Genomic DNA, 26862 nt, shown 5'->3' with positions numbered 1-26862 from the left:
AATACCGTGGCTATCAAGAAACGGTTTTGAATTTGCGTTGAACATGGACTGCCATTTCGCATATTACGTATATCAACAGAAAAATACGTTTCCTGTTCAATGCGTACGATTTTCATAAGCGAATCATTTAATTCGCGAGAACTTAGATAAGTCGAGTTTGAATTTCCACTACCAGGACGTTTCTGACAATTATTTACGAAACGCATTATCCAAGCGACGACGCGTTGCAATTTATAAAATGAAGAATATTTACTAATAATCGAATTAGGTACTATTTGAGATGATACAAACGTTTTAAGGTTGCATGTTTTGAGTTCTGGTATTTCTCCGTCAGATTGATTGTACACAGCTGAACAAGGCCAGAGTGCTATTGGTTGGTGAAGCCATTTTGGTCCCGTAAACCACAAAGGGTGTGATATAATGTCTGCTGGGAAAAGCCCTCTTGAACCAGAATCGGCACAATTTTCCTCCGAGACAACATGCTTCCAAACAGCATTTGGTGTATTTTCCAGTATTTGTACAACCCTATTAGCGACAAATGTTTTCAATAAATATGGCGGCGTTTTTAGCCACGCTAGTACAATAGTCGAATCTGTAAATAGAAAAACGTTTTCTATTTGTTCGGCAAACTTTACAGATGACATAATATACTTTACAAGTTTCGTGAGAAGAACGGCCCCACATAATTCTAGTCGTGGAATTGACAGGGTTTTCAAAGGAGCGACCTTCGATTTTCCCATTAAGATGTGAGTGGTATTGCTATTACGCTCTAATAAATATACCACTGCAGAATAACCCAATTGTGAAGCGTTACAGAACCCTACGAGGAAAAGACGACTTGTCATCACCGTGTTGTAATATCTACGGCCTTTTGACGGCCGGCCGTGGTCTAGTGGTATACGCTTTTGACTACAGATCCGAAGGTCGCGGGTTCGAACCCGGCGTGCGCAAATAAATTTTATTTGATTAATTTGTGTTATTTCACAATTAATTAATTAAAATAATATATAGTATATTTGCGGCACGTTCCAGAGTGGAAGATACTCTCAGTATCGCCCTGGTGTAAGACCACCATTCAGAATTGAAACGTTGCTCCAAATGGCTTTAGCCGTGTTTAGTGACTAGATCTGAATAGCCAGGTACTTCCCCACCTTCCACTTCCCCATCTCCCTCCCCTCCCCAATACCCTCAGCCTCACAACATACCCCAATTGGGGATGCCATAGTCTCACTGGCTCCAGACGGGAGCAGTTGGGACTCTTGTGCGGTAATACTGTAAAAAAAAAAAAAAATCTAGGAATATTCAATGTTCGAAGTAATGAAAGTTGACTTACAAATTTACTCCACGTATTATGAATATGTGGTGGAACATCACGATCGTCCCAATCGACATCTAACTTCCATAGTTCCTGTAATAGACATTTTGCGAAAAATGTCACTGGGGTGATGATCCCAAGTGGGTCGAATAAACGAGCTACCGTTGATAAAATTGTTCTTTTTGTGCATATCTTATTTGAAGGTAGATCGACCTTGTAGGTAAAATTATCAGTCGTTGGACTCCACTGAATGCCTAATATTTTAACAATTTGATCAGTTCCGGCGTTATCAAAAAAATGACCATCTTGCTGGTGCTCTTGCGAAACGTGATCCAAAAGTGACGGTGTATTAGATTGCCATTTACTAAGTTCTAATTTCCCAAGATTTAACAATCCAATGATATCTTGTTTTAGTCTGAGGGCTGTGCTAATCGTTTCTGTCCCTGTTACCAAATCATCTACATAAAAATCATCGCATAGAACCTTGGCAGCGTCAGGATACTTTGATCCTTCATCTTGTGCTAGCTGGCGAAGGGTACGAATGGCCAAGAATGGTGAACTAGACAACCCGTACGTTACAGTTTGTAACTCGAAATCAATAACCGGTTCATTCTGAGATTCTCTCCACAAAATATTTTGGAATTTACGCTGAGATGGAATAATTAATATTTGCCTATACATCTTACAAATATCAGCTGTAAATACATACTTATGAAAACGAAAATTTAAAATCATACGTGGAATTTCAGTTTGCAATTTTAGACCGTTCAATAATAAGTCATTTAGAGATAAGTTATTTGGTTGGGTTTTTGCCGACCCATCAAAAACCACACGTAGTTTTGTAGTTTTACTGTCAGGATTCAAAACACAATGATGAGGTAAATAGAATGCATCTAAATTCCGAGGTACCCGTGTCATGTGTCCCAGACCCTCATATTCTTGTATAAAATTTCCATAATTAATTGCTAACATGGGATCCCTTTTAAAACGAATTTCTAGTTTGTTCAATCGCGATTCCGCAAGTTTTAAGGAATTTTGAGAAGGCATAATTTCAGATTTTGTTAATAATGGTACAACATATCTACCATCACATTCTCGATAGTGATTCGAAGCGTAGATTGTTTCGGCTAATTCGTCGTCCGGATTACTCGTCACAATTGAAGGTGTTTCTTCAATTTCCCAAAATTTTCTAAGAGTATTGCTTAACGAATTTGTTTCAACAAATAAAGACGAAGGCGTTTGAAATGACGAATTTTCCATCTTCCCCATTATAATGTAACCGAATACACTGTTTACAGCACATGGAGAGCCGTGAATTATTTCATGGCCACTATTAAATATATCCAAGTATACGTCAGCTCCTAACAAAAGGTCTTGTATCTTCCAGAATGCGACTATTACATATTGCTCAGTAAAATTTAACCTTCAAGCCAGTTCCCACAGTTCGTATTTTCAAGTTTAGTGTAGTTTCCCACATTTGCAGATTCGACCCTACAATAAAACAATTCTTTGGCCTGGTATTTTTATAAACATATTGCCTTGTTTGTATCATTTATGATTTAAGAATTGGTGACATTTTACTGCAAGCGGCGGCAGTTTTCAAATAGAGCTGTTCGCCTTCGATTTTATGATGACCCTAGTTAAACCATTATGCCTAAAAATATTTGCCAATACCTTTCCCACCCCTGTCCCATAGTAATAAAAACCCCAAATAAAGTTTCATCTCCCTCAAAATAATTCCTTTAAAATATTTCTATTGTTTAAGTCACGTTTGTATCATTAAGAATAGTTTAGTGCATTTTATTTTATGTTAAGAATGTTGTTTGCCAACGAGCGGGTGGAACATCTTTATTTTGGTAAAATGTCCTTCAGAATTTAGTTTAAATACAGATACCTCCCAGAAAAAGGACAGTATTAGAGTATTCACATAACTGGTAGGTACAGACGTACCTACGCAGGACACAGTATTAGAGTATTCATATAACTGGTAGGTACAGACGTACCTACGCAGGAGACAGTATTAGAGTATTCATATAACTGGTAGGTACAGACGTACCTACGCAGGAGACAGTATTGCAGTGTTGCTATAACTGGTAGGTACATGCGTACCTAGGCAGTCAGTCGTGAGATAATTACTAGGTTTATGTAAACCTAGGGAAAACTGAAGAATAGAGGAAACTAGACCTTTATTTCTTTCAGTTTAAGTTTTAGCAGAGGAAAATAAGATCCTCTGCAATTATATTGTGCATTAATAAATTTATATGTCAAGAAAAAAAAAAAAAAAAAAAAAAAAAAAACAGAAACATATGGTCCTTCGAGCCGCATCGGGAACAGCAGCATCATGGAAGCGGGACAACACTCAAAGACGTCATCTGTCTGCGGCAGCAAGGCGGGAACCAGCAGCAGCTGGACGGAGGCTCAAATAAAAGCTTCAGAAACTAAGGTGCACATCACGAGACAAAAGGCCCGCCTACTTACGGAGATGGCTGAAGCAAAGATGGCTGCAGCAATGTCAATATTGGATGCAGAGGAGCAACATGCGGCGCTCGTTTTAGAAGCCGCATCAAGGACTTCGCAACGGACTCTCGAAGATAGAGTCAATGACTGGGTGGACCAGTCACATCGCAGTTCATCATCAGAACTTGGAAATCACGATGAACAGCCTCTTCGAGATCAAATGGAGCAGCAACAGGAACTGCTCCATGATGGGCGGTTATCACTACAACCGCCCACAAGAACTGCACAGCAACAGCCCTTGGCAGGGCAGACTCTCCCGTCGCAAATGGAGCCTCGGGTAGAGCAGGCTCATCCGCTGCAATTGGAACAGCGGTTGGAGCAGAACAAGGGTGGGCGGTACACAATACTCCCACCAAAAGGATCCTCAGAGCAGCAGCCCTTGGCCAGCCAGACTCTCCTGTCGCAAATGGAGCCTCGGGTAGAGCAGGCCCATCCGCTGCAATTGGAACAGCGGTTGGAGCAGAACAAGGGTGGGCGGTACACATTACTCCCACCAAAAGGATCCTCAGAGCAGCAGCCCTTGGCAGGGCAGACTCTCCCATCGCAATTGGAGCCTCGGACAGAGCAGGCTCTTCCGCTGCACTTGGGACAGCGGTTGGAGCAGCAGCAGCAGGGCGGGCGGTACGAGCTACTCCCACCCAGAGGAACATCGCATCAGCAGCCCTTAGTAGGGCAATCTCTTCAGCTGCAGTCGACGCAGCATCAGCAGCCAAGCAGTAGCTACTGGGAGCTGCCTACATCAGAGCAGCCATTCAACTTAGCAGAGCAACGCGACGGGCAACAGTGGCTAGAGTCGCAGGGCCGATTCCAGGGACCAACACCTGCTATAACTGAAGACCGTCTCGCGGAATCAATTGGTAAGGCAATGTCTTTATATAATACCAGGCCCAAAGTTAATGATCTTCCCACATTTAACGGCAATCCAATTGAATGGATTGCATTCAAATCAATATACCATCATACCACAGACTTCTTAAAAGTATCTGACAGCGAAAATTTATATAGATTACAAAAAGCGTTAAAAGGAGAGGCGCGTGACGCGGTTTCTTCCCTTCTATTGTCTCCTTGCAATGTCAAGGAAATAATAAATACGTTAGAAAATATTTTTGGCAACACGGATCACATCATACAAAAAACTATTGGTGAGATCCGAAATTTAAGTAAATTAGATGAGAATACCAGTTCAGACGCCATAATTCGATTTTCTTGTAAAGTAAAAAATTTAATTTCTATGTTAAAATCATTTAAAAATATCGGACATTTGCACAATCCAGATTTGTTATCGACATTAATCGGTAAACTACCTAGTACACTACGAACGTTGTGGCTTACAGACAAAGATAGGCGGAACACAACACAGCCAATACTCTGCTATTTATCACTTTGGCTGGAAGAAATCGTAATTAATTCACGTGACTCAGGAATAAGTTTTAATTCTAAAATCAGTAATGAAACTAAATTCGCTTCCAATAACCATTTCAAGCAGTATAGTAATAATTATCATCCACGGCAAGCTAATCAACATCAAAATAAACAAAATTTTAATAGGCCTTATGCATCCAAAAATAATCATTTCGAACGTTCGTACGATACGTCAAAAAAATTCCTTTATCACACCACTAATAATGGAAAACCACCGTGCTGTGTTTGCAAAGGAGAACACCAGATTTGGCAATGTGAGAAATTTAAAAATGTCCCAATAACGCAAAGATGGGAAATTGCTAAATATAATAATGTTTGTTATAAGTGCTTAGGGTACGGACATTCCCGTTTTAATTGTAAAGTAAATTTAAAATCACCAAACAAAAAATTTCATGATTTATTGGTTAATCACAATCGGGTGGAAACCGATGAAGTTGTCACAAACACGTGGGAAAGTAATCAAGTACTTTTAAAAATTATTCCGATTACGGTATACGGGCCACTCGGAAGCCGAGATATTCATGCGCTATTAGACGATGGGTCAACCGTCACATTGTTAGACCAAGAAGTAGCCAAACAAATCGGTTTGTCTGGACCAGTTAGTGACCTCTCATTGCATGGAGTCAATGAAATGAGCTCCAACAACGCGGATTCTATGTCAATAAATGTAAAAATAAAAGGTAAAAACGAAGTAGAATCGTACATAGCTAGTGCTCGAACCGTTCGGGATTTAAAGATATCAGCTCAAATGGCGCTATCTAATTCTTACATTGCGAGTAATAAACACTTAAAGAACGCTCCTCGCTTTGATAGGAATGTAAAACCCCAAATGTTAATTGGGCAAAACAACTGGGAATTAATTATTTCCAGAAAAATAGTTCAGGGAGATAAAAATAAAGTATCATTATCTTATACAAAGCTTGGTTGGGTCGCGCTCGGCCATATTTCAAATAAAACGGGAAATAGTGTGGAATTCAATTTTCATGTTCGGGAAAACGAAAATAGCGAATTGCATGAAATTATCAAAGAGAGTTTTAGGATAGACGAGATGGGAGTAGTGAGCCCGAAAATATGCAAAGATGATAAACGTGCATATTCCCTGTTAGAAAGTACCACAAAACGCGCTAGTCAGGGGTGTCATTGGGAGACGGGTTTGCTGTGGAAGGAAGAAGAGAGATATTTTCCTGATAGTCTTCAGGTTGCGGAAAATAGATTAAAAACTTTAGAAAAGAGAATGGACAAAGACCCTGAATTTGCGGAAGCCTACTGCAACAAAATACAACATTATTTAGATAAAGGATATGCAAAAAAATTCAATTTCAGTGGTAGGTATCCGGATAGCTCGGATAAATTTTATTTACCACATTTTGCTGTTTACAACCCAAATAAGCCAGGAAAGCTGCGGGTTGTATTTGATGCGGCGGCAAAATCAAAGGGAATTTCTTTGAATGATAGGCTTTTAACCGGGCCCGATCTATATAATTCTCTGCTAGGAATGCTTTTTAAATTTAGGCAAAATAAAATTGCATTTACCGCCGATATCCAAGAAATGTTTTTACAAATTAAAATTATTGATGAAGATACACCGTTTCAGTTGTTTTTATGGAGAGGAAAAGATCGTAAGGTAGCCCCGTCTGTATACGCTATGAATTCAATGATTTTTGGCGCAAAATCATCACCTTGTTCGGCGCAATTCGTAAAAAATAAAAACGCGGATCAATTTTTATCTCAGTTTCCCCAGGCCGTCGAAGCAATAAAAACAAAACATTACATGGACGACTATTTAGATAGTGTAAATTCATTAGAAAGTGCGAAGAAATTAATACAAGATATTACATACATACATGCTCAAGGCGGGTTTAAGGGTGGAGGTGAATGCGAAATTACCTACTACAACCATTTAGTCAGTCAGTAAGATATACATTTTTTACGGAATTTCTAGTTTTAAGACATTACCTACTACACAATTTTAGTCATAAGATATACATTTTTTACGGGATTTCTAGTTTTAATACATTACCTACTACACAATTTTTAGTCATAAGATTTACATATTTCACGGAATTTCTAGTTTTAAGAGTAGCATAAATATTTCTATTTCAGATATTTTAATAAATTTAACTGGTAATTTTCGTAGACATGCAGTAGGTACCTAATTAAGATAACAGTCGCATTCTTAGCCTATTTTGTGAAGAATCTTCACGGGAGGAGGTATGTATCTTCCAGAATGCGACTATTACATATTGCTCAGTAAAATTTAACCTTCAAGCCAGTTCCCACAGTTCGTATTTTCAAGTTTAGTGTAGTTTCCCACATTTGCAGATTCGACCCTACAATAAAACAATTCTTTGGCCTGGTATTTTTATAAACATATTGCCTTGTTTGTATCATTTATGATTTAAGAATTGGTGACATTTTACTGCAAGCGGCGGCAGTTTTCAAATAGAGCTGTTCGCCTTCGATTTTATGATGACCCTAGTTAAACCATTATGCCTAAAAATATTTGCCAATACCTTTCCCACCCCTGTCCCATAGTAATAAAAACCCCAAATAAAGTTTCATCTCCCTCAAAATAATTCCTTTAAAATATTTCTATTGTTTAAGTCACGTTTGTATCATTAAGAATAGTTTAGTGCATTTTATTTTATGTTAAGAATGTTGTTTGCCAACGAGCGGGTGGAACATCTTTATTTTGGTAAAATGTCCTTCAGAATTTAGTTTAAATACAGATACCTCCCAGAAAAAGGACAGTATTAGAGTATTCACATAACTGGTAGGTACAGACGTACCTACGCAGGACACGGCATTAGAGTGTTGCTATAACTGGTAGGTACAGACGTACCTACGCAGGACACAGTATTAGAGTATTGCTATAACGGGTAGGTACAGACGTACCTACGGAGGAGCGAGTGTTGAAATAACTGGTAGGTACATGCGTACCTAGGCAGTCAGTCGTGAGATAATTACTAGGTTTATGTAAACCTAGGGAAAACTGAAGAATAGAGGAAACTAGACCTTTATTTCTTTCAGTTTAAGTTTTAGCAGAGGAAAATAAGATCCTCTGCAATTATATTGTGCATTAATAAATTTATATGTCAAGAAGAAGAAGTGTTTTCCTGCATTCCATCTGACGGCGTGTTCTCGTACCACGATAGCAGAAACAGGTCTATTTTGCCCGACTTGTAATATGATTCATCAGCTAATTTTAAATTTTTAAATTGTGACGTTCCACTCGATGGTAAATCATATGACGGATGATTAGAAGTGATTTCTGTAATCACGACAGTTTGACATTGAAGAATAGGCCCTTTTTTATTTCGAGGTTTTATAAAACATTTTGTTTTTCCATGACAAGAATTTATACTAGAATTTCCTAAACCGTTCAGTGAAATACGATGTTTTTTAATTGACAAACCCAAAAGCTGAGCACATCTTTCCGTAATCAGAGAGACTTGACTCCCACAATCTACGACGGCGCAGATAGGTATATAATCATTATATTGATTTCGGACCTCAAGTTGTACAGTTCCTAACAACACGGTAGAAACGCTCGGAATCGTTGTTGCGGCCATGTGAATTTTGATACACAATCTTTTACATGGTGTTGTTTCAAACAATTGAAACAACGGTTTAACCACTCGGAACATTAGAACGTCAAAAGACGTAAATATGATAATAGCGGTCAAGACATTAGTACGTCTTTTCACGTAAGCGCGCGAGATTTTACAAAAATCGATTTATTTCCATCACTAGTATACGGATTGCCATGATTTAAAAAACAGAGTATCGATAATGAATAACGCTACGCGTCTGCATTCAAAAATATCTATGGAATCTAGAGGTGCATTTTCTGAGTCGATTGAATCTGTCAGCTTGTTCGTTCGTAATTTATTGCGTTTTTAAATAATTTATTAAAAATATTTTAGTTTGGACGGTTAATATTTTGAGGTGACCAATAGTTTTTAATTATATTTCTTCAATATATAAAGTGTTATTTCTTTATGATACTCAGAAAAAAGTACATTTTTCACAGCTTTGAAATAATGGTCAGCGATTTTTACATATTTTTGACGTTTTCAGAAAATGTATATTTAGAAACGCAAATATTTACGTATAACAAAACAATACGATAGTGAATTTCATAATCTTTCCAAAACATTTTTTAGAATGAGGCTACGTTTCCCAAAACGTGAGTTATGGAGCTTTTAACAAAACTCGTGAATAACACAAAAATTTCCGCGTTTTGACAGTTCACAAAGGGACACAAAGTAAATAAAAGTCCTTTTCTGAGAGGTTAAAGTTTTAATTTTGTCCCTCCTTTGATGGGGACTTAAAGATGTAAAAGATGCACATTTGTAAAGAAAATGTGCACCTTTACATAATGGACAATTAAGGTTATTATAATTCTTATTGGCAGATAACAACGTTTTAAACGAACCTTTTTTCTCTTTTGTAGTATGTGGAGATAACATTTCTAAAATACGCGTTTGATTTCTCAGAAACTCGAAAATTGAATCCAACCCTGGAATCTCTTCACCGGACAATTTGGATTCAAATTGACGTTTAGTTGTCAGATCCATCGATCGTATCATAATATGACCAACAAATTTATCAAAGATATTTTCTATATTCATCGCCTTTATAGCGGCGCAATTCTCTTGAAACGTACTGAGTAACCGCGCTATACCTGACGCAGACTCGTTTTGTAATATTTTGAAATTAAGAATTTCATCAACATAATGCGTGAAAAGAATTCTAGAATTTTGGTATTGATTTACCAGAATATTCCAGGCAATGTCATAATTCTCTTCGATAAGAGGCAATGATTGTATAAGTGCCAGTGCCGGCCCTGTAATTACTGATAAAAGATAATGGTATTTTTCTACATTAGTATATGCATTGCTGTCATGTATAAGACTTTTAAATAATGAATGAAATGAGCACCAACTTTTAATGTTACTATCAAAAGTGGGCAGCTTTATCACTGGTGCACGAATCACCGAATTACTTGCCGTTTTAGGAATTGAATTTTCATTATTACTAGTGATAACGCTTTTCATTTGCATGATCTCGAAATACATTGAATCAACATTATTCGCAATGTTTCCCAGTTCTGACATTTCTGTAATCTTGTCTAATGACAGTAATTGTTCCTCAATCTCGTTTTGAACTGATTCAAATTCTTGTAACCAATCTTTTAACTTTTCACATCTAGCAAGAAACGTATCTTTTTTCTTACTATCATCATAAGTGCTCGCTATGAGCTCTTGCGTAATACGAATACGAGATACTATTCGCTCACGTCGGGATTGCAACAAAAGTACTTTTTTCTCAGCCATTGTATTGAGAAATTAATCTGCACAAAAATGCCGAGTGAATACAACAATTTATTTTAAATATTAACAAATTTGTCACCAGTTAAGTATTTTTTACTACCTACAGGCAATTTTCGCGAACAGCACGGCTGACGCGAATTTTACACATAGATCAACTTTTATGAACAATTTAACCTTGAAATAATTAAATTAACCACAATTTTTTTCAATTAATATAAATTATCAGGCTCGAATGACCAATGTTGGGGACGGATATAGCACCGTCGCAACGCGGAACAATAGGATTGGAAAAGGTTCGGAATGCCGACTTACCCTTTTCTATTCTTCCACGGTTTTCAATTCTTCTTTGCGCTGGTTCACAACAATTCACAAATTTCACCATGCGCGAGCTCACGATGGCTTTGATTTCGACACGGTCGATAAAGGGGGCTCCGTAATCAAACGATGTTGACAGGACGAATAATTTTAATCAACTAAAGTCGGCATAGGAGAGGAGAGGAGAGGAGAGGTCGATAGGCCACAATAATTTTAGAAAGGATATAAAGGTAGGTAGCACGATGCTAGGTGCCAACAGCCGTAATGTAGTACCATATTATGAATACGAACCAAATTCATTTTTAGAAAACGAATTTTATAAAATATATTATGATAAAACTATACTAACAGACCGAGCGATTAGTCATAATAGACCCGATATAGTTTTACATGACAAAATTAAAAAAATAACTTATATCATTGATGTCGCTATTCCAAATATTCAAAATATGTAATATTCAAAAATCTGTTAGTGAAAAAATAAGAAAATACACAGATTTAGGAAATGAAATAAAAAGAATTTGGCATTCTCAGACTATAAAAATATTACCATTCGTTATTTCGGCTACTGGCATTATACCTAGCTCTCTAATTAAAAATTTAGGCGTATTAGATCAATCAAAAAAATTATATATAAAGATGCAAAAGTCGGTCATTTTGAATACATGTAGGATAACAAAAGATTTTTTAAATATTTATGTTGAGGGATCAGTAGGATTTATAGGCCCTGTTAGAAGTTCTACCGAGCCGAACCCTCTGATATGAAAATATCTGGAGACGGTGAATTATTTTCCCATTTGATCTCTGGTGAGTTGACGTGTTGTTCTTGTATTGTTTTGTATTTATTTTGCTTATATAATGCACTTACATAATGTTGATTGACTAGATGATCATTTGTGGAAAAGTGAGTGGAAGGGTTAAGTTTTTCCTTTGGGGAAGATTTAACCCGGACAACTAAATCGGAAGTTTAAAAAAAAAAAATAAAGTGTTTTATTATCTTTTTTTTGTGTAACAAAGAGATATAATGATATCCTCACTGGGATCTCCCGTGCTGAGGATTTCATTTACATATTATGTATAATTAATTAAGAATATTAATATTACATCAAAGTTAAATATGGATTAAATTATGAACATATTATATCATGCAGTATAATTTTTTTTTTTTTTTTTGATGTATAAATAAAGCCCATAGAATGATTACGCAGGGAGTTAGGTTGTTTTTACCTCTGGTGAACTGGTAGTTGGGTTGCTGCAGCTGCGGCGGTGGGGCAGACGGCAGACGCGGCGGTGGGGCAGACGGCAGACGCTGCTGTGCGGCAGCGCTGAGGGCGGCCATGGAGTGCATTGGCGAGTGGTTGGAGTAGGGTGGAGAGAGAGTGGTGGGGGGAACCCCCCGTTCACCGCTCCCGTACACCTCCAGGCTCAGCCCGTGTAGAGATTGTCCCGTCTGAAACTGAGAGCGAAAACAACCTACAGTCAATAAACATGAAGATGACGAAAACAACAAAAATGAAGATGAAGAAATCAACAAACATGAAGATTAGGTCTCTAAACATGAAGACAGGGAAATCAACAAACAGGAAGATTAGGTCTCTAAACATGACGTTGAGGAAATCAACACACATGAAAATGAGATCTACAAACATGAAGATGAGGAATCAACAAACAGGGAGATGAGGTCTACAAACAAGAAGACGGGGAAATCAACAAACATGAAGATTAGGTCACTAAACATGACGATGAGGAAATCAACACACATGAAGATGAGTCTACGAACATGGAGATTAGGAAATCAACAAACATGAAGATGAGAAAATCATAAAAGTTGTGAATCAACACCGACACAAAACCTACAGTCCTTCTCGGAACAGGAATCCTTAGTGAAGAGGGTTGTGAAGAGGATTGTGAATATACCATTATACTACGTATCTTTAGTAGTCATTAGATTTTGGTAGATCGCTCTTTAGTTGTTGCCTCATTGCTGAGGTTTCAATTTCCCTGGGGAACGTGGCTCCTTCAATTCAATTCAATTCAATTCAATTTGTTTATTAATTTTAAAAACATTACAAAATTGTTCATTTCAAAGCGTTTGTAAATAATTTTTATAATAAGAATTAAAGATTAATATTTACAGTGTGTATATTAACTATACCAGTGATAATAGAGCTTGCCTTTTAAAGGAAACTTCATTGATGGCAAACATGTCGATATCCGAATTTATTCTGTTCAACAGCAAGATTGCTCTCCCCACAGGCATGACCATTGGCAAGTTAGTTCTGCAGGCCGGGAGATAAAATAGTCTATGTTGTCGGTGACGTAGATAACCATCGGGAACATAGAAATGAATGCTCTCCATGATGACCGAGTTTTCAAACCATCCACGAATCAGTCTAAAGAAATGTGTAGCAATGCGCACATCTCTCCTGACCCGTAGATAGTTCATTCCGAGCATACCCAAAAGAAAGTCAGTGGGATAGAGCCACGGGTAGAGCCATACTCCCTCATGTAGAGAAATCTCAAGAATTTCTTCTGAACTCTCTCCAACATGAGAGAATACTTAACCTGGTGTGGACTCCAAATCACCGACCCACTTTCAAGTCTACTCCTTACTAAGGAATTAAATAAAACTATAAGCACCCGGTTATCTCTGAAATTCCTTGCAGTGCGTAGAACAAAGCCCAGAATTCTAAGTGAAGTGCTACATGTCGCCTCAATATGAGCATGAAATGTCAGTCTACTATCAAACATGATTCCAAGATCCTTCATTGTCGAGACACGTTTTAAACTTCGGGCGTCCATTGTATACCGGTAATACCAGGTATGACTCGCCCTAGTGAATGACAAAATTAAACATTTAGAAACATTAAACTCAATCCGATTTATTTTACTCCATTCAACAATTCTATTAATGTCTGACTGGAGTTGATTGCAGTCTTCTAAATTTAGTATTTCTAAGAAAAGTTTTAAGTCATCAGCAAAGAGAAGAAACCTAGAATGCAGAATTACTTCTGAAATATCGTTTATAAATATGGAAAAGAGGAGTGGGCCTAAATTACTGCCTTGGGGTACCCCCGATCGTTCAAAGAAATGGTTAGATTGGAATAGTCCATGAGACACAAACTGTTTCCTGTCTGCAAGATAGCTAGCAAAAAAAGTAAGTAGTCTTATGGAGAATCCTATTGTAGCCGGTTTATTGAGTAAAACGTCGTGATTTACAGTATCGAAGGCCTTTGAAAAATCATTGTATGAACAATCTACTTGATGGCCTTTGTCTAATGATTTAGATACGTAATCCGTAAACACCAATAGGTTGGTTTCTGTCGATCGACCTTTTCTAAATCCATGCTGTTCAGAAATTAGAAACGGTTCAACTTGTGGTAGTGTGAATTTATGAAGAATCGATTCGAACAATTTAGCCGGTGCAGATAGTATTGCTACCGGTCTGTAATTTTCCACAGAAATCTTTATGCCGCTTTTATAAATCTGACAAATTTTTGATATTTTCCACAAATCAGGAAATACACCAGTTTCTAGGGAAAGGTTAAATAAGAAGCTTAGTGGCAGTTTTAAAAACTCGGCACAACCTTTTAAGAAGAATACCGGAAGAAAATCTGGACCAAGTGAATGTGTATTTTTCAGTTTCCGAATGGAAGATACTATATCCGATTCATCAATTTGACCAATATCGATATTTTGGGCTCCCTTTACATTCGACTTTGCAGCGGTATTAATATTTAGAAATGGAGACTCATTACTATACACGGATTGGAAGTGTGTTGCAAATGCGTTAGCTACATCCACTCCTCGAACTTCCCGATCACGATGCATCATGGTGTCTTGAATACCACCATCTTTACGTAGTGATTTGACGTAGTCCCAGAACATCTTTGGATCATGTTTGATATCGTGTTCAATGGAATTTATATATGATTGGAAAGCAGTGTGAATGTTGCGCCTGACCACGGCTCTATGCGCACTGAACAGATCATAGTCACATCGACAGCCAGAAGCCTTCCACTTCTTATGGAGAGCATGTTTCACTTTAATGCTCGCGATGGTATCTCGACAGAACCATTTCGGATATCGACGACCACCTCTACTGGAAGGTTTTCTGGGAAAACAGGCATCAAAAATACTATAAATACTAGCATAAAAATGGTGTACAGCCTCATTTATAGTGCAATAATTATAAAGTTCTTGCCAATCTAATTGGCTTATCATGTTATATAACTTATCAACATCACCCTGTTCAAAATTCCATCCACAAAAAGCACGCTCGTCATTTTTAGGAATTGTTGTAGCCTTGATGTTGTTTTTTACATGAAAAAATAAATTCTAATGCGGGATGATGTTGATCTTCGGTTAAAAGAGGAGAAGTGCTATGAATAACATGTATGGCTGTATTGCAATAAATTAAATCTAACACTCTTGAATTTATATTTAGGATGTTATTGAATTGGGAGAGACCGAAAACGGCGCATAAAAAATTCAGGTCGTTTTCAATATCCTTGCTACCTCTTGATGAGTGTAGGTTGAAATCTCCTAGCACAATTACATTTTTTCCACCAATAACATCTACATTTTGATGTATTTTGTTGAAAAACAACTGATATGTGTCAAAGTTTGACGCAGGTGGAAAGTACACAATACATACATAAGTTACACACGAATTAAAAGTAATTTTAACCCATAAGTCCTCGTTGACAGTTTCCAGAGCAGGTAAGTGCTCTGCCTTAATAAGGCCATTCTCGCTCTTCGCGGCTAATAGACAGCCTCCTCCCTGCCTACGGCCACTACGACAATCTCTGTCTTTTCTAAATACTATGAAACTGTCATCGAAGAGCTCTGGGTTGAACACACTTGAGTTTAGCCACGTCTCAGTGAGTCCAATTACGTCATAATTGTTTTCCAAAACATTAGAAAAAAATGAAGCGCATTTACTTTTCATTCCTCGAACGTTTTGGTAAAAAAAATGTAAATTATTTGTATGTCAACTGGGTTTGAAACCAGGAAGCCGTGGGGTATTCACTTTATTTTCCCATTCTTTCAAATACGAATATTTGGGCCAATTTTCCGGTTTGAGTACCTCACTTTTATGGAAATAGGAATGCCTATCTTAAATGAGGAGTATTCTCCTTTAGATTTTATTTTATTCACTTTAAATGAGGCGGTACTCACAGTCACAATAGATTGTAAATATGCAGATAAAGAATTGATTGTAAATATGCAATCCATAAGGTCCTGCAGTGGATGGAGAGCCGCGGTGATCCGTCTCAAGGCATCGGTGATCTTCCTTTGTTTCTCCTGCCAAATACTTTGCCCATGACCAGGTTTCTAAAGGTACACTGTAGGCAGTCAGTTGATAGTCTATTGTGGATGCCTTGCTCTTACAAAATGGATATCAGTGTGCCTCTGGCTGTCCATGGCAAGTCCATGGTTATCTATATATATATCTGGGGGTTATTTTGAAGGTGCTTGTCAGTTTTGGTTACTTGATTAAGGTACCAGAAAGTATTCTAAAACTTCCCTTATTTGAATGCCATGAATACCTATGGCAGGTTCTCTAGATTGAAGAAATTGTGGCCAAAAATATTGTTTTTACGCCAAGAAATCGTTAAAAAGTCTTTGTTCACGATCGATTCACAAAATTTAAATTTATATACTTAGTAAAAGTATAATATAATAAGTAGAAAAGTATCCCGGTGTGAGTTTGTTTTGCAAACAAATCTAAAGTTTTATTCCGAGATTGATGAAATTTTGCATCCTTGACCTTCAAAACAAGAGGAAGTTCACTGTCTGCATGAGATTAACTAAAACCTACATCCACCCGTTTTTACCACCCCCTAAAGCAGAATTTTGAAATTTCTTGATGAAATTTTGCACAGTTGATGATGGACTGATTTCGTAAAACTCTATGTAAAGCCTAGGCAACTCTGGGGACTTCAGATAGTTGCAAAATAAATTTCATGAAGTGTTGTACTTACAGGTAGATTGTTGAGAGATGATTCCACGGGACTTGACCCCATGCATTCTATGCTCTGAGGAACCTCTTGGCCCCCGTTCGTCTTGCTGTTCTTCTTCATGCTGGGTTTTCTGCAAATATTCATGATGGTTAGTTTACTGGATATTCACGCCAGTGACAATGACTATAAATTGCCGGCTTCCTCTCGAGGAGTACCTTGGGTAAGAATTTGCAAATGATACGCAGACTTCTTGCATATCGTCGGACAATGAACGATTGGGCCAGATGCTTCTTTATTTATTGGGAAAAAAGTGTGCATTATTAATAGGGCTAATTATGCACGCACAAAGGAATGCACGGGAGCCTGGAAATATATTAATCCCAGGGTTTTGTCATGCTAATAATTCAACCCTGTAAAAGCCACATGACAAATGTCCGGTGCTAAGAACCTTATCAAAGATAAGTCATCATTGAAATGTGTGAGAAGAGAAGAGAACATTTGAAACATTTTAGGTAATAAGCCACTGCTGTCTGATACAGTTAGGTCAGGTTCAAAAATAGGACTGAAACGTCCTGTTTTTCGATCGTTGCGTGGGTTAAACTATCAGAAAAAAGGTACCACAAAAAGAAATGAGTATTATGCATTTTAGAAAGAGTTGTTACCTCCTGATGGCGCTGGGGTCCATGGCCCCCTCCCCGGGGCTGTTGGGCTGCTTTGCCCCGGCTCTCGCCTTCTTGCCCTTGCCCCCCGGCTTCCCCCCCGCGCCCCCAATCACTGTGGGGTGCGAGATCAGCTGGTGGTGGCTCGGAGATGCTACAATTACAATAACACATACATAATATTAGAATTTTTGTTGGAAAGACAATGAACTGTTGAAAAGTTAGTTTGGTTTCAGACTTGGTGGTATTTTTAATACATTATTTTGTTTCATTATGTTTTTCCACATTTCTATACTCGGTCCAACTTTAGAACAACCCGTGGACGCGCATGTCTCCGCCCCTTCGCCCCACTCCTAAAAGGACGAGCGTTAACACATTTAGACCCACTTTTTTAACAAATTAATTATTTAATTTATTTTCCTACCGATAAATAAAATAAAAAATTAAAACATTTTAATACATTCAAATAATGATGATGATAGTATTACAATACATATTGTACTTTATTAGGCATCAGATTTATCAAATCGGCTAAGAAATCAATCCAAAGTTGAAAATATCATCATTGCCATTAAAAAAAAATTAATTTTCCTCAGATGATTCATTTGAAATTTCAAAAGCTAACGAATTATCATTATTGTCCTCTAGTTCATCAACAATGTGATCGATATTCCGAAATTTTTTTTCGGCACATATTTATTATCATTGTCCGTTGAGGTTTGTGCACCACCTATAAACATAAAAAAAAACCGATCAACACCAACATTCACAAATTTTATACATATATTACCTATCTATATCCTTGAATTATAAAAATGCATTGTTGTAAATCGAATAGTCATACAAATAACACATAAATAATGTTTACCTGTCCTTTTTTGTTTTTCGTAATTGGTGATAATGAATTCGGACATATCGGCTGAACATCCATTTTATAGCAGGGTCTGAATGGGTTAATTTCTCTAAGCGCAGGCACTAATGACTAACGAATTGTCAGCGAAGATTGCCGGAGATAGCCGAGCGATGGCGAAGGAAAGGAGCGGGGGGGTGGTATGCGCAGAACGAACCTAATTTGGTACTCCAACAGGTCGTTCTTATCGTGGACAGAGAATAGATGAAGAATTGAATTGTGGAGTTGCAAAACGAAATTAAAATCCTGGGTGAGGTCACTAATACACATACGTGCGTACGACAACCGCAGGCTTGGGTTCGACTTACCAAATCACATATATGTGCATCAGTTAATAATAATAATAATTAATTAATTAATTGTAAAAAGCATTCACTTTGTGGCTCATCATAATTTATAATAAAAACCTCCAGTATAATAAATAACCAAATTAATTAATATTATCTTAATTAATTTGGTATTTTTCTAAATTAATTATCTTAGTTAATTAAAACTATCGTGGTCAAAAACAAATTTATGTGTTTTTATTATAAAATAATAATAATAATTGGATAATTTTTAGAGCGCCGTTTTTGTGAAAAATCACCTCAAGGGCGCTGTACAATTTATTTCCTAGGATCTACATTTGTTATTAATAATTTACTAAGTTGTGTGCATAGAATAAAAAAGAAAACTACAAGTGCTTAAATTAGAATGGAAACAAATGTGCCACTGACTTGACAATGTACCTTTTGGTTCCAGACCATTTAGCACGCGGTCTGTCTCTCTTACACTTACCCGTATATCGCCATTTCACTTAAATTTCGTAATCATGGTGAAACACTTGGAGTATAGTTAGATCACGAAACACGCCCACAAGACACTTGTTGTGTTATTATTTATTCTACACTTGTATGAGACAAAGGTGATAGTCATTTCGACATGATATAGGTGAATTTGGGATGAAACAGTTTATTCTGTGAAAAATAGTTTAGGATACAGGCAAATTCTCCTTCATTGTAATTTTTTGTACGTGTAATATTGTTACCGTGGATAGCAAGGGAGCCAAGCCACAAAGTTATAAAGCTGAGAAAACGGCACACAAAGATTTTTTGTGACACTAAAGATTTTTGTTGTTGTTTTTAAATACATATAGAACGGTGAAACTTTGAACGTAGATACTTTGTGGTGTTATTTATTTATAATTTTGATTGAATAACTACAAAATTATATAGTATTTTAGAAGTTATGCGAGTTATATCTCTTGACTACTGGATACTGTATTGAACAGATGGCCTCCTTGTTGACCACTGAGAGTTTTTGAACAAAGTACTAACATTTTGAGGAAATTCTCTAGGAAAGTCTATTAAAAAACAATCAACCACAACATTTCCTCGAATAGGTTAGCAAAGAGGACGAACCGCCAAACAACCCGGTCTTGGCATACACTGCTTGCTTCATTCACATTCATACATAAACCTCCTGTTATTCTGTCTCTTGACACTGCCCGACACCAGTATTTGGTTCAATTGATCGATCCAAGATTTACATTAGTTTGTCTAATATTCTCATACATCTCTATTCTCTTACACTCCTTTCTTCTTTTATTCGCTCTACATGCCTAAACCATCTAAGCGTTCTTTTCTTAATCTTACTCATAACTTTGTGTAAATAATATTTCAACGACCTGACACGTTAATCTAGTTTTTTCTAGTTAGAGGAAGCCAAGACTTTAGTCCTCGAAAATGAACGGGGGCAAGTGTGCCTGGCCGCAAATTTTGCGAGAAGTTTCAGCTGTCAACAGCGTTAAGTCACATATCATAATAAAGTATTCAGAGGTCAAAAGAGTTGTCGGCTTGTCACTGCTAATCACTAGTTGTACTCCGACACGCGTTGCTGTGGCTCAGTCTGTCTGTGCAGATGGAGAAAAAATGGCGCGTGTTGCCGAATTAAGCCGGCCGAGTGCTCAGCCCAGTCACTCGTTTTGTTACTCCGTCGAGCAACTTATTGGAGAATACAGGTAATCACATGTAGAAAAGACAGTGGGCGAGTCAGTTCGTTGAGATTAGTTTAAGTTTAAAGTGTTGTCATCATTGGTTTCGCCAAGTATGAAAAATGAGTTTTATAACAACAAACGTCAAAAACTAGCCGAAGAATCGGTAGGTGTTTTAAAAAAATACCTTTTTACCTTATTTACCTTTCAGAGGTGACATCTATATAATATAGATATAAAAAACACATGTGTATTCGAATGTAACGTCGCGCGTCGTGTCAAAATGTCAAAGCAATTGGTGAAGAACTTTCGGAGATTTAAGATTTAAAAACGACTTTCATACGAAAGATGTAAAACAGAAAAGACAGAAAAATATTCAGTCGCATCTGGGAATAAATATTTCTAGATGCGACTGAATATTTTTCTGTTTCACATTTTACGTTTGAGAGTCTTCAATATTGTCTTAATATAATCGCACACCTAGATGAAGAGTAGTACAACTCAAAATACCTCCTTTTTCAGGAACAGCAAAAAACATTTTACTCGATTTTTATGTGACCGATTAAAAATATTTTTATATAATGTTGTATGTTATTTTACTAGGATATTTATCTGCTCAATTACTTATCATCAAATACACGTATCACTTGTTTATTAATTAATTTCGTGTTATTTTAGTATTCGTGACTAAATCATTGTTTAATAATTTTATCAACTCAAATTAATCAACTATTATGAATTAGTAAAATTAAAATTACTTACTTTTGTAAATAAAACCGGAGTATGTGGAGTTGATATGTACAACGCCCGAGAAACAAGACAGGTTCAATCACGAATACCAAATCAACTAAAATAATTCACGCTTTATGACTGCAGTTAATCACGAATACAAAACTAAGTCGAAATAATCCAGTCTTTGTGCGTATTGACAGCACCTTCCCCTACTGCTGGTATGTCGTAATTGGTGATGTGTTACTGTTGTTGGTGGTGGGTGTACGTGGAGCAACTCAGAAAGACTAACTTACATCGCCATCACATTATTATTGATGGAGATTTTAAAACAGGTGTCTTTGTAGTTTGTGTAGTTTTCGACGCAGATTCCGAAAATCGCAATAACTCAATTTTGAATTATTTCGAGTTGTGCTACCCTTTATCTAGGTGTGCGATATATGATAAACCAACTAAGACGAAGCTGAATGCCAAATCACTATTTTGATTAATCTTTATAACGAATTTTTGTGTATTATGAATATCAAAAAAATATGTTTTAGATAAATTGAAGGTTTTCATATCGTTTTGTCTGAGTAGAGTACAAATAAAAACATAAATTACTCAATATAAAATATAAATGTAAACTGTTAAAAAATATATATTTATTTTTACAATAGAAATGTATGAACGCATAAAGGAAACAACTTAAAAAAAATATAGTATTATAGCTAATATTACATATCTGTGACAGTTTCACTTGATTAACTTTTTTGCTTTCTTTTAAAATTATTTACAAAATAAATAAAAACCAGTTTTGTGCTTCAAATAGAACGTTTCTAGACTCCGTTTATCAAGCGATTTTAATGCCTATTACCTATAATATAAGGAATACCAAGAATATACACATTTTTGGCTGGTAGCTTCCTCTTAAGTTCCAATTATCAATATACATAAACAAATATATGTACTCTCACACTCTCTCGGACATCGTACATGAGTTTGTTTACCACAATGTAAACAAAAACAAAATAAACAATAGAACATATAAACAGTGAGAATGAGTACCTATATTAATAGAATTTTTACGTCTGTCGTATCGTAGAAGGCTGTCTTGGAACATTTATGTTTACGTCTGTCGTATCGTAGAAGGCTGTCTTGGAACATTTATGTTTACGTCTGTCGTATCGTAGAAGGCTTGTGATGGTTTGAACAATCACATAAATAAACGAAATGAATGCACTCAAAAAATTTTGTTTGGGCTAACAGATAAGATTTATTGACAGGCGGGCCTTGAAGAAACACATTCCCACGGGAAGGGAGAGATCGGAGGGGACAGTCGAGTCTTGAACTTGGATACGTTGACAGCCCCGAGAAATGAATACAAATCAGAAGTGATGTGTGAGATTACAATTAATTAGTGAATTCAGATGGTGTTAGAAAGCTTTGTTGGTTTTTGAATTAAAGTGAAATATTATTGAACCGGTGTTTGTGTGAAGTGAAAGTGGTTGGACTCAGTGAGAAAACAATTAATAATAATGACAATAATAATAATTGGATAATTTGTAGAGCGCCGTTTTGTGAAAAATCACCCCAGGGGCGCTAAGAGTTGGGCGATCGCGATTATAATATAAAATGTGTTAAATTAAACGTGATTTCGTAAATATGTAGTTCAAACTAAATTACTTGTTTTAAAAAAAACATGAAAATAATAATAATAATAATTGCGTTTTAAAACAGAGTGAACGTATTTAAAGGCAGGAAGTTTTTTTAATCGGGCTAGAGAGGAATTGATTTGGCGAGATGGCATTCTATCCACGAAGACTGAAAACCAGAGTATCAAACATTTCATAAAACTCGGGTTCGAATCCCAACAGAGATTAGGGAGGTACAATTGTATTTACAGAATTATTTAATTACCCTTTTATAGGCGTAGGGAGGGGACCAAAATGGAACAAATTACAAGGATTTAAAAGGAGAAAATGATTAATGTAATGGAATGCCGGTAGGGAGGAGACCGTAAAACTAAACTGATTTAGCTATGTAGTGTGTAACTGGGTAAGTTTCACACTAGGATTTGGAGGAGACTAACAGGGTGAGTTTTTATATTATTTATTAAATTCCAGAAGACCCTTTAAAGCAGTGCTCCGCAACCTTTTCTCACCTACGACACACCAAATTTCTTCCTAGAATTCCGCGGCACACCAAAAGCTAAAATATATAGATATTAAATTGATACTTACACGAATTTTAAAATAATTTCTTGTTTTTTATGTATAAATCTATACAAATAAATATAACATATTTATTTTTACGCAATCTTAATAATTTTTATAAAATAATAATAAATTAATGAGCAATTAATTGTTAAATTATCCTGCGCTTGTTTCAATGAACACAAAAGTATTATATTCGGCTCGTTTTTTGACAGCGCAACCCGAAGTTCTTGGTCAAGACCTTTTAAGCATGACCGCCTATCATTTTTAATTAATACAAGCGTTGAAAAACTTTGCTCACATAAATATGTCATTGAAATGGAAGTAGTGTTAAGAATGCTTTCACGAAAATGTGAGGATATTCTTTTTTAACGTAAATCCAGAAAACATCTAATTGATCTTCGGAGAAGTGAAGTTTTAATGTCATGTAATTATTTAAATCTGTAAATTCCACTCAAATTTGCAGAGGCAGTGCTTCCGTAGAATTTATTGCATTGGTTGCAAAAGGATTTCGAATCCAATCGTATTGTTCCGTATTAATGGAATAAAAATATTGACCAAATTTCTGCTGGAGCATACTTAAATGTTGTTGGGCCAGATCCACAGTTAATTGTTTGGTTGATCCTTTGGTACATTTCTAAACATCATTTTTGCAACTCTTTCTGCCAAAGTTCGTTATTAAGTTCATTCAAATATATCAGCCATGTATGCAAGTTTGGCTATCTAGTAATTATCATCGAGGTGCTGATATAGTGTGGGCATATTTTGATTTAAAAGAAACTCACACACCTCGTGACGAAGCTCAAACAATCTAGCCAAAAGTTTGCCTCGGGATAGCCAACGAATTTCAGTATAAAACAATAAGGATTCATATTCGGCTCCCATTTCACACAGAGTATTCTAAAGATTCGCGAGTTTAGGGCTCTTAATTTAATTCTGTTTACGATTTGAATGCATTCATTCATCGTGTTCAAAAGTTCCTCCGGTAAATTTTTGCCCATCAATGTTTCTCGATGTATGCAGCAGTGTGTAAATTGTAACGTTGGATTTTTTTGTTTTACACAAGAGACAAAACCCTTTTTACTACCCGCCATTGCCGCAGCGCCATCCGTGCAAACAGCAATTCAATTGCTCCATTTAATATTATATATTTTGAAGAAATCATCGGTTACTTGAAAAAATTCTTCACTAGTAGTTCGCTCTGGAACCTCCTTACAAAATAAATAATGTTATTTAATAAAGTCCTCGCAACAAAAAGTACAATAGCTATCAACTGTGCTTTATTTTTAATATCGGTTGATTCGTTGATCTCAAGTGCAGCCAATAACAGTTTTCTAATCAGTGTTTCTAATATATTGTGAATACGTCTTTTAACAGTATCTGCAGACAATGAAAAATAGACAATATAATGAAAAATATTTTTTCATTGTGTATTAAATACATAATGAAAAATTGTAAAATGTCAAATACATTGAATTTGACCGCGGCACACCTGCGTCCGGCTCACGGCACACCAGTGTGCCACGGCACACCGGTTGCGGAGCACTGCTTTAAAGGACGGATACAGCATCCAAGTTTACAACCCCTGTCGTCCAAATAATGTTTCAAAAGGGAATGTGTCAATCAGATTATCTATCAGCCGAAAAAGGGAGACGGGCCAATGACCTTTTCATATGTACGCCGAGGCGCGGTGTACAGTCAGTCGAAGGAGAAGTTTTGATAGCGTATGACCGCCCGAATAGAAAGCGATCGGATGCAACCAGACAGAACAAAATTTAACACTTTTCATCTATTGTTTGACTTTCTAATTTACAAATTGGGATGCACAAAGACAAATCTAGAGTCAAAAGAGGGAGATGGTAATCTCCGAAATAAAACTACCGACCGAACAACTTTTCTCAACAGGTACCTTTCGAGAGGTAGGCAGCCTCTTTAAATTAAATGCAAAAATCACACCAATTATCCGTTTATACCTACCTGAGAGGATAGGTATTCAGTAGAAGTTACCCATACCTAATACACGAGGGTGCTAGTAACCTCATAAAATAAATACTGGAATCAAATATTAAAGTACAGACAGTCCTCATCCTAAATTTGGCATTTCGAGTAGACCTTACATATATCTCGCATGATAATTGGCTGAATGGGTAGGCACACAACCTATCGCTAAAAGGCAGGCTAAATGTCGACAAGATCGTCGTGTGTTATCTATGTTATTGACCTAGAAAGGGATGTAGATTCCCGACGACGAGGAAGCTACAACGTTTTCTGGAGGTGGCTCGTAACTTAGGACCTTACGTGTCACATTCTCGCGACTAGATTCGTGATAAAGGGATGTTATGATTTTCCCCTTCTACACTCAGTAAAGTAGATTATCCTGGAGGTGTTTGAGGTTGGGGCAATTCTGAAATTGGTGATGAGACCTGGTTTTCTTTATTCTGGCGTGAAGGTTGCCGATTTGGAACAAGGGGAGACCCGGCCGGTTGTGATATCCAGACACGCAGATATCGATCGCCTTGCTCAAATTATCATCCATCAGTTTTGTTTGGTAAGAGGAGGAGCCAGTCTTAGTTTGATCGAATTCATTTCCTTTCCTCTCCTTCCCCTCCCAAAATATATACATGGATGGCGCCGACAACTAACACCATAAATTTATCGTATGTTTATCACACATATAAAATCTAACACCTTGTTATACTCACATTACCCATCGACAGGTAGAATCACGTAGCTAGTCAGTGAGCAGGCGAATCAGAGAATAAGGTTTATGAAATGGTTTTAAAACACAGCGGTAATGGATTCAACTCACTCTATCTCAAAAAAACCGAGGGATACCACACATACATAGATAACTAGGTTTCTAAACCGAGAAACAAAAAACCAACACAACGTTCGGTGAAGCCTTTTTATACTGACCCGTCACGTGAAATGAGTACGTTCAAAATCGTACGTCACGTAGACAAACTAGGATGTACACACTTGAAGGGGTGTGTAATAAATAGAGGAGCAAAGGCTTATTAAGACCACAGGGAGGATATTCCTACCCCGGATATACATAACCAAAGCCTTATGGAAAAGTTACCTATGGGACTTAAGACGAAATAAGATCCTAAAAAAATATCAGTTATGGGCGTGAACGCGATTTAAGTGGGCGAAGCAAATTAGTTTCACACGCGCTCCGCTCGAATTAAATATTATAATATTTCGGGGTGCAGATGAATGAAGTACGTTGCAATGGGGAACACCCGACACCACGAACAGTTCGAAGTCAGAGCAGCGATGAAATCCACTAGATGGTACCCATGAGTAAGGTTTGAACATGAAATGCTTAATAATGGGCGTCTTTCAAACTATGTGAATAGTAATATTAAGTTGAATGTGCATGTTTTAGGCAAATTTCGATAGAAACGTTACCTATTGCAGAAGGAGCTCATGATTTTATGATTCTTATCAGATTTCTGTAACCATACTGCTAGACGGTAGGCAGTAACTTATGACTCGTAACCGACGTGTTCTTCATTGACAG

At 36.8% G+C, this 26862-nt stretch overlaps 2 protein-coding genes across 2 annotated transcripts in view; one reads left to right on the top strand and one right to left on the bottom strand.

Annotated features, from left to right (window-relative positions):
• The window catches only part of LOC149409230 (uncharacterized), a 240215-nt gene that overhangs the window by 7572 nt on the left and 205781 nt on the right, over positions 1 to 26862 (bottom strand). Inside the window, exons 9-11 of the mRNA XM_089650022.1 lie at positions 17534 to 17684; positions 16893 to 17001; positions 12133 to 12361 (exon numbers count right to left, since the gene is read on the bottom strand). Coding sequence (XP_089506148.1) covers positions 12133 to 12361; positions 16893 to 17001; positions 17534 to 17684 — 489 coding nt within the window. The remainder of the gene's footprint in view (positions 1 to 12132; positions 12362 to 16892; positions 17002 to 17533; positions 17685 to 26862) is intronic.
• On the top strand, positions 3657 to 7169 carry LOC149409233 (uncharacterized). Its single transcript, XM_089650029.1, has 3 exons — positions 3657 to 4073; positions 4401 to 4694; positions 6048 to 7169. Exons 1-3 carry the CDS (start codon positions 3657 to 3659, stop codon positions 7167 to 7169), a joined length of 1833 nt encoding a protein of 610 aa, XP_089506155.1.

The sequence above is a fragment of the Hesperophylax consimilis genome, unplaced genomic scaffold (genome assembly GCF_061612785.1).
Source record: "Hesperophylax consimilis isolate HC1 unplaced genomic scaffold, BYU_Hcon_1.0 scaffold_33, whole genome shotgun sequence".
NCBI classification, from domain to species: domain Eukaryota; kingdom Metazoa; phylum Arthropoda; class Insecta; order Trichoptera; family Limnephilidae; genus Hesperophylax; species Hesperophylax consimilis.
This window is presented reverse-complemented; position numbering and strand designations above follow the sequence as displayed.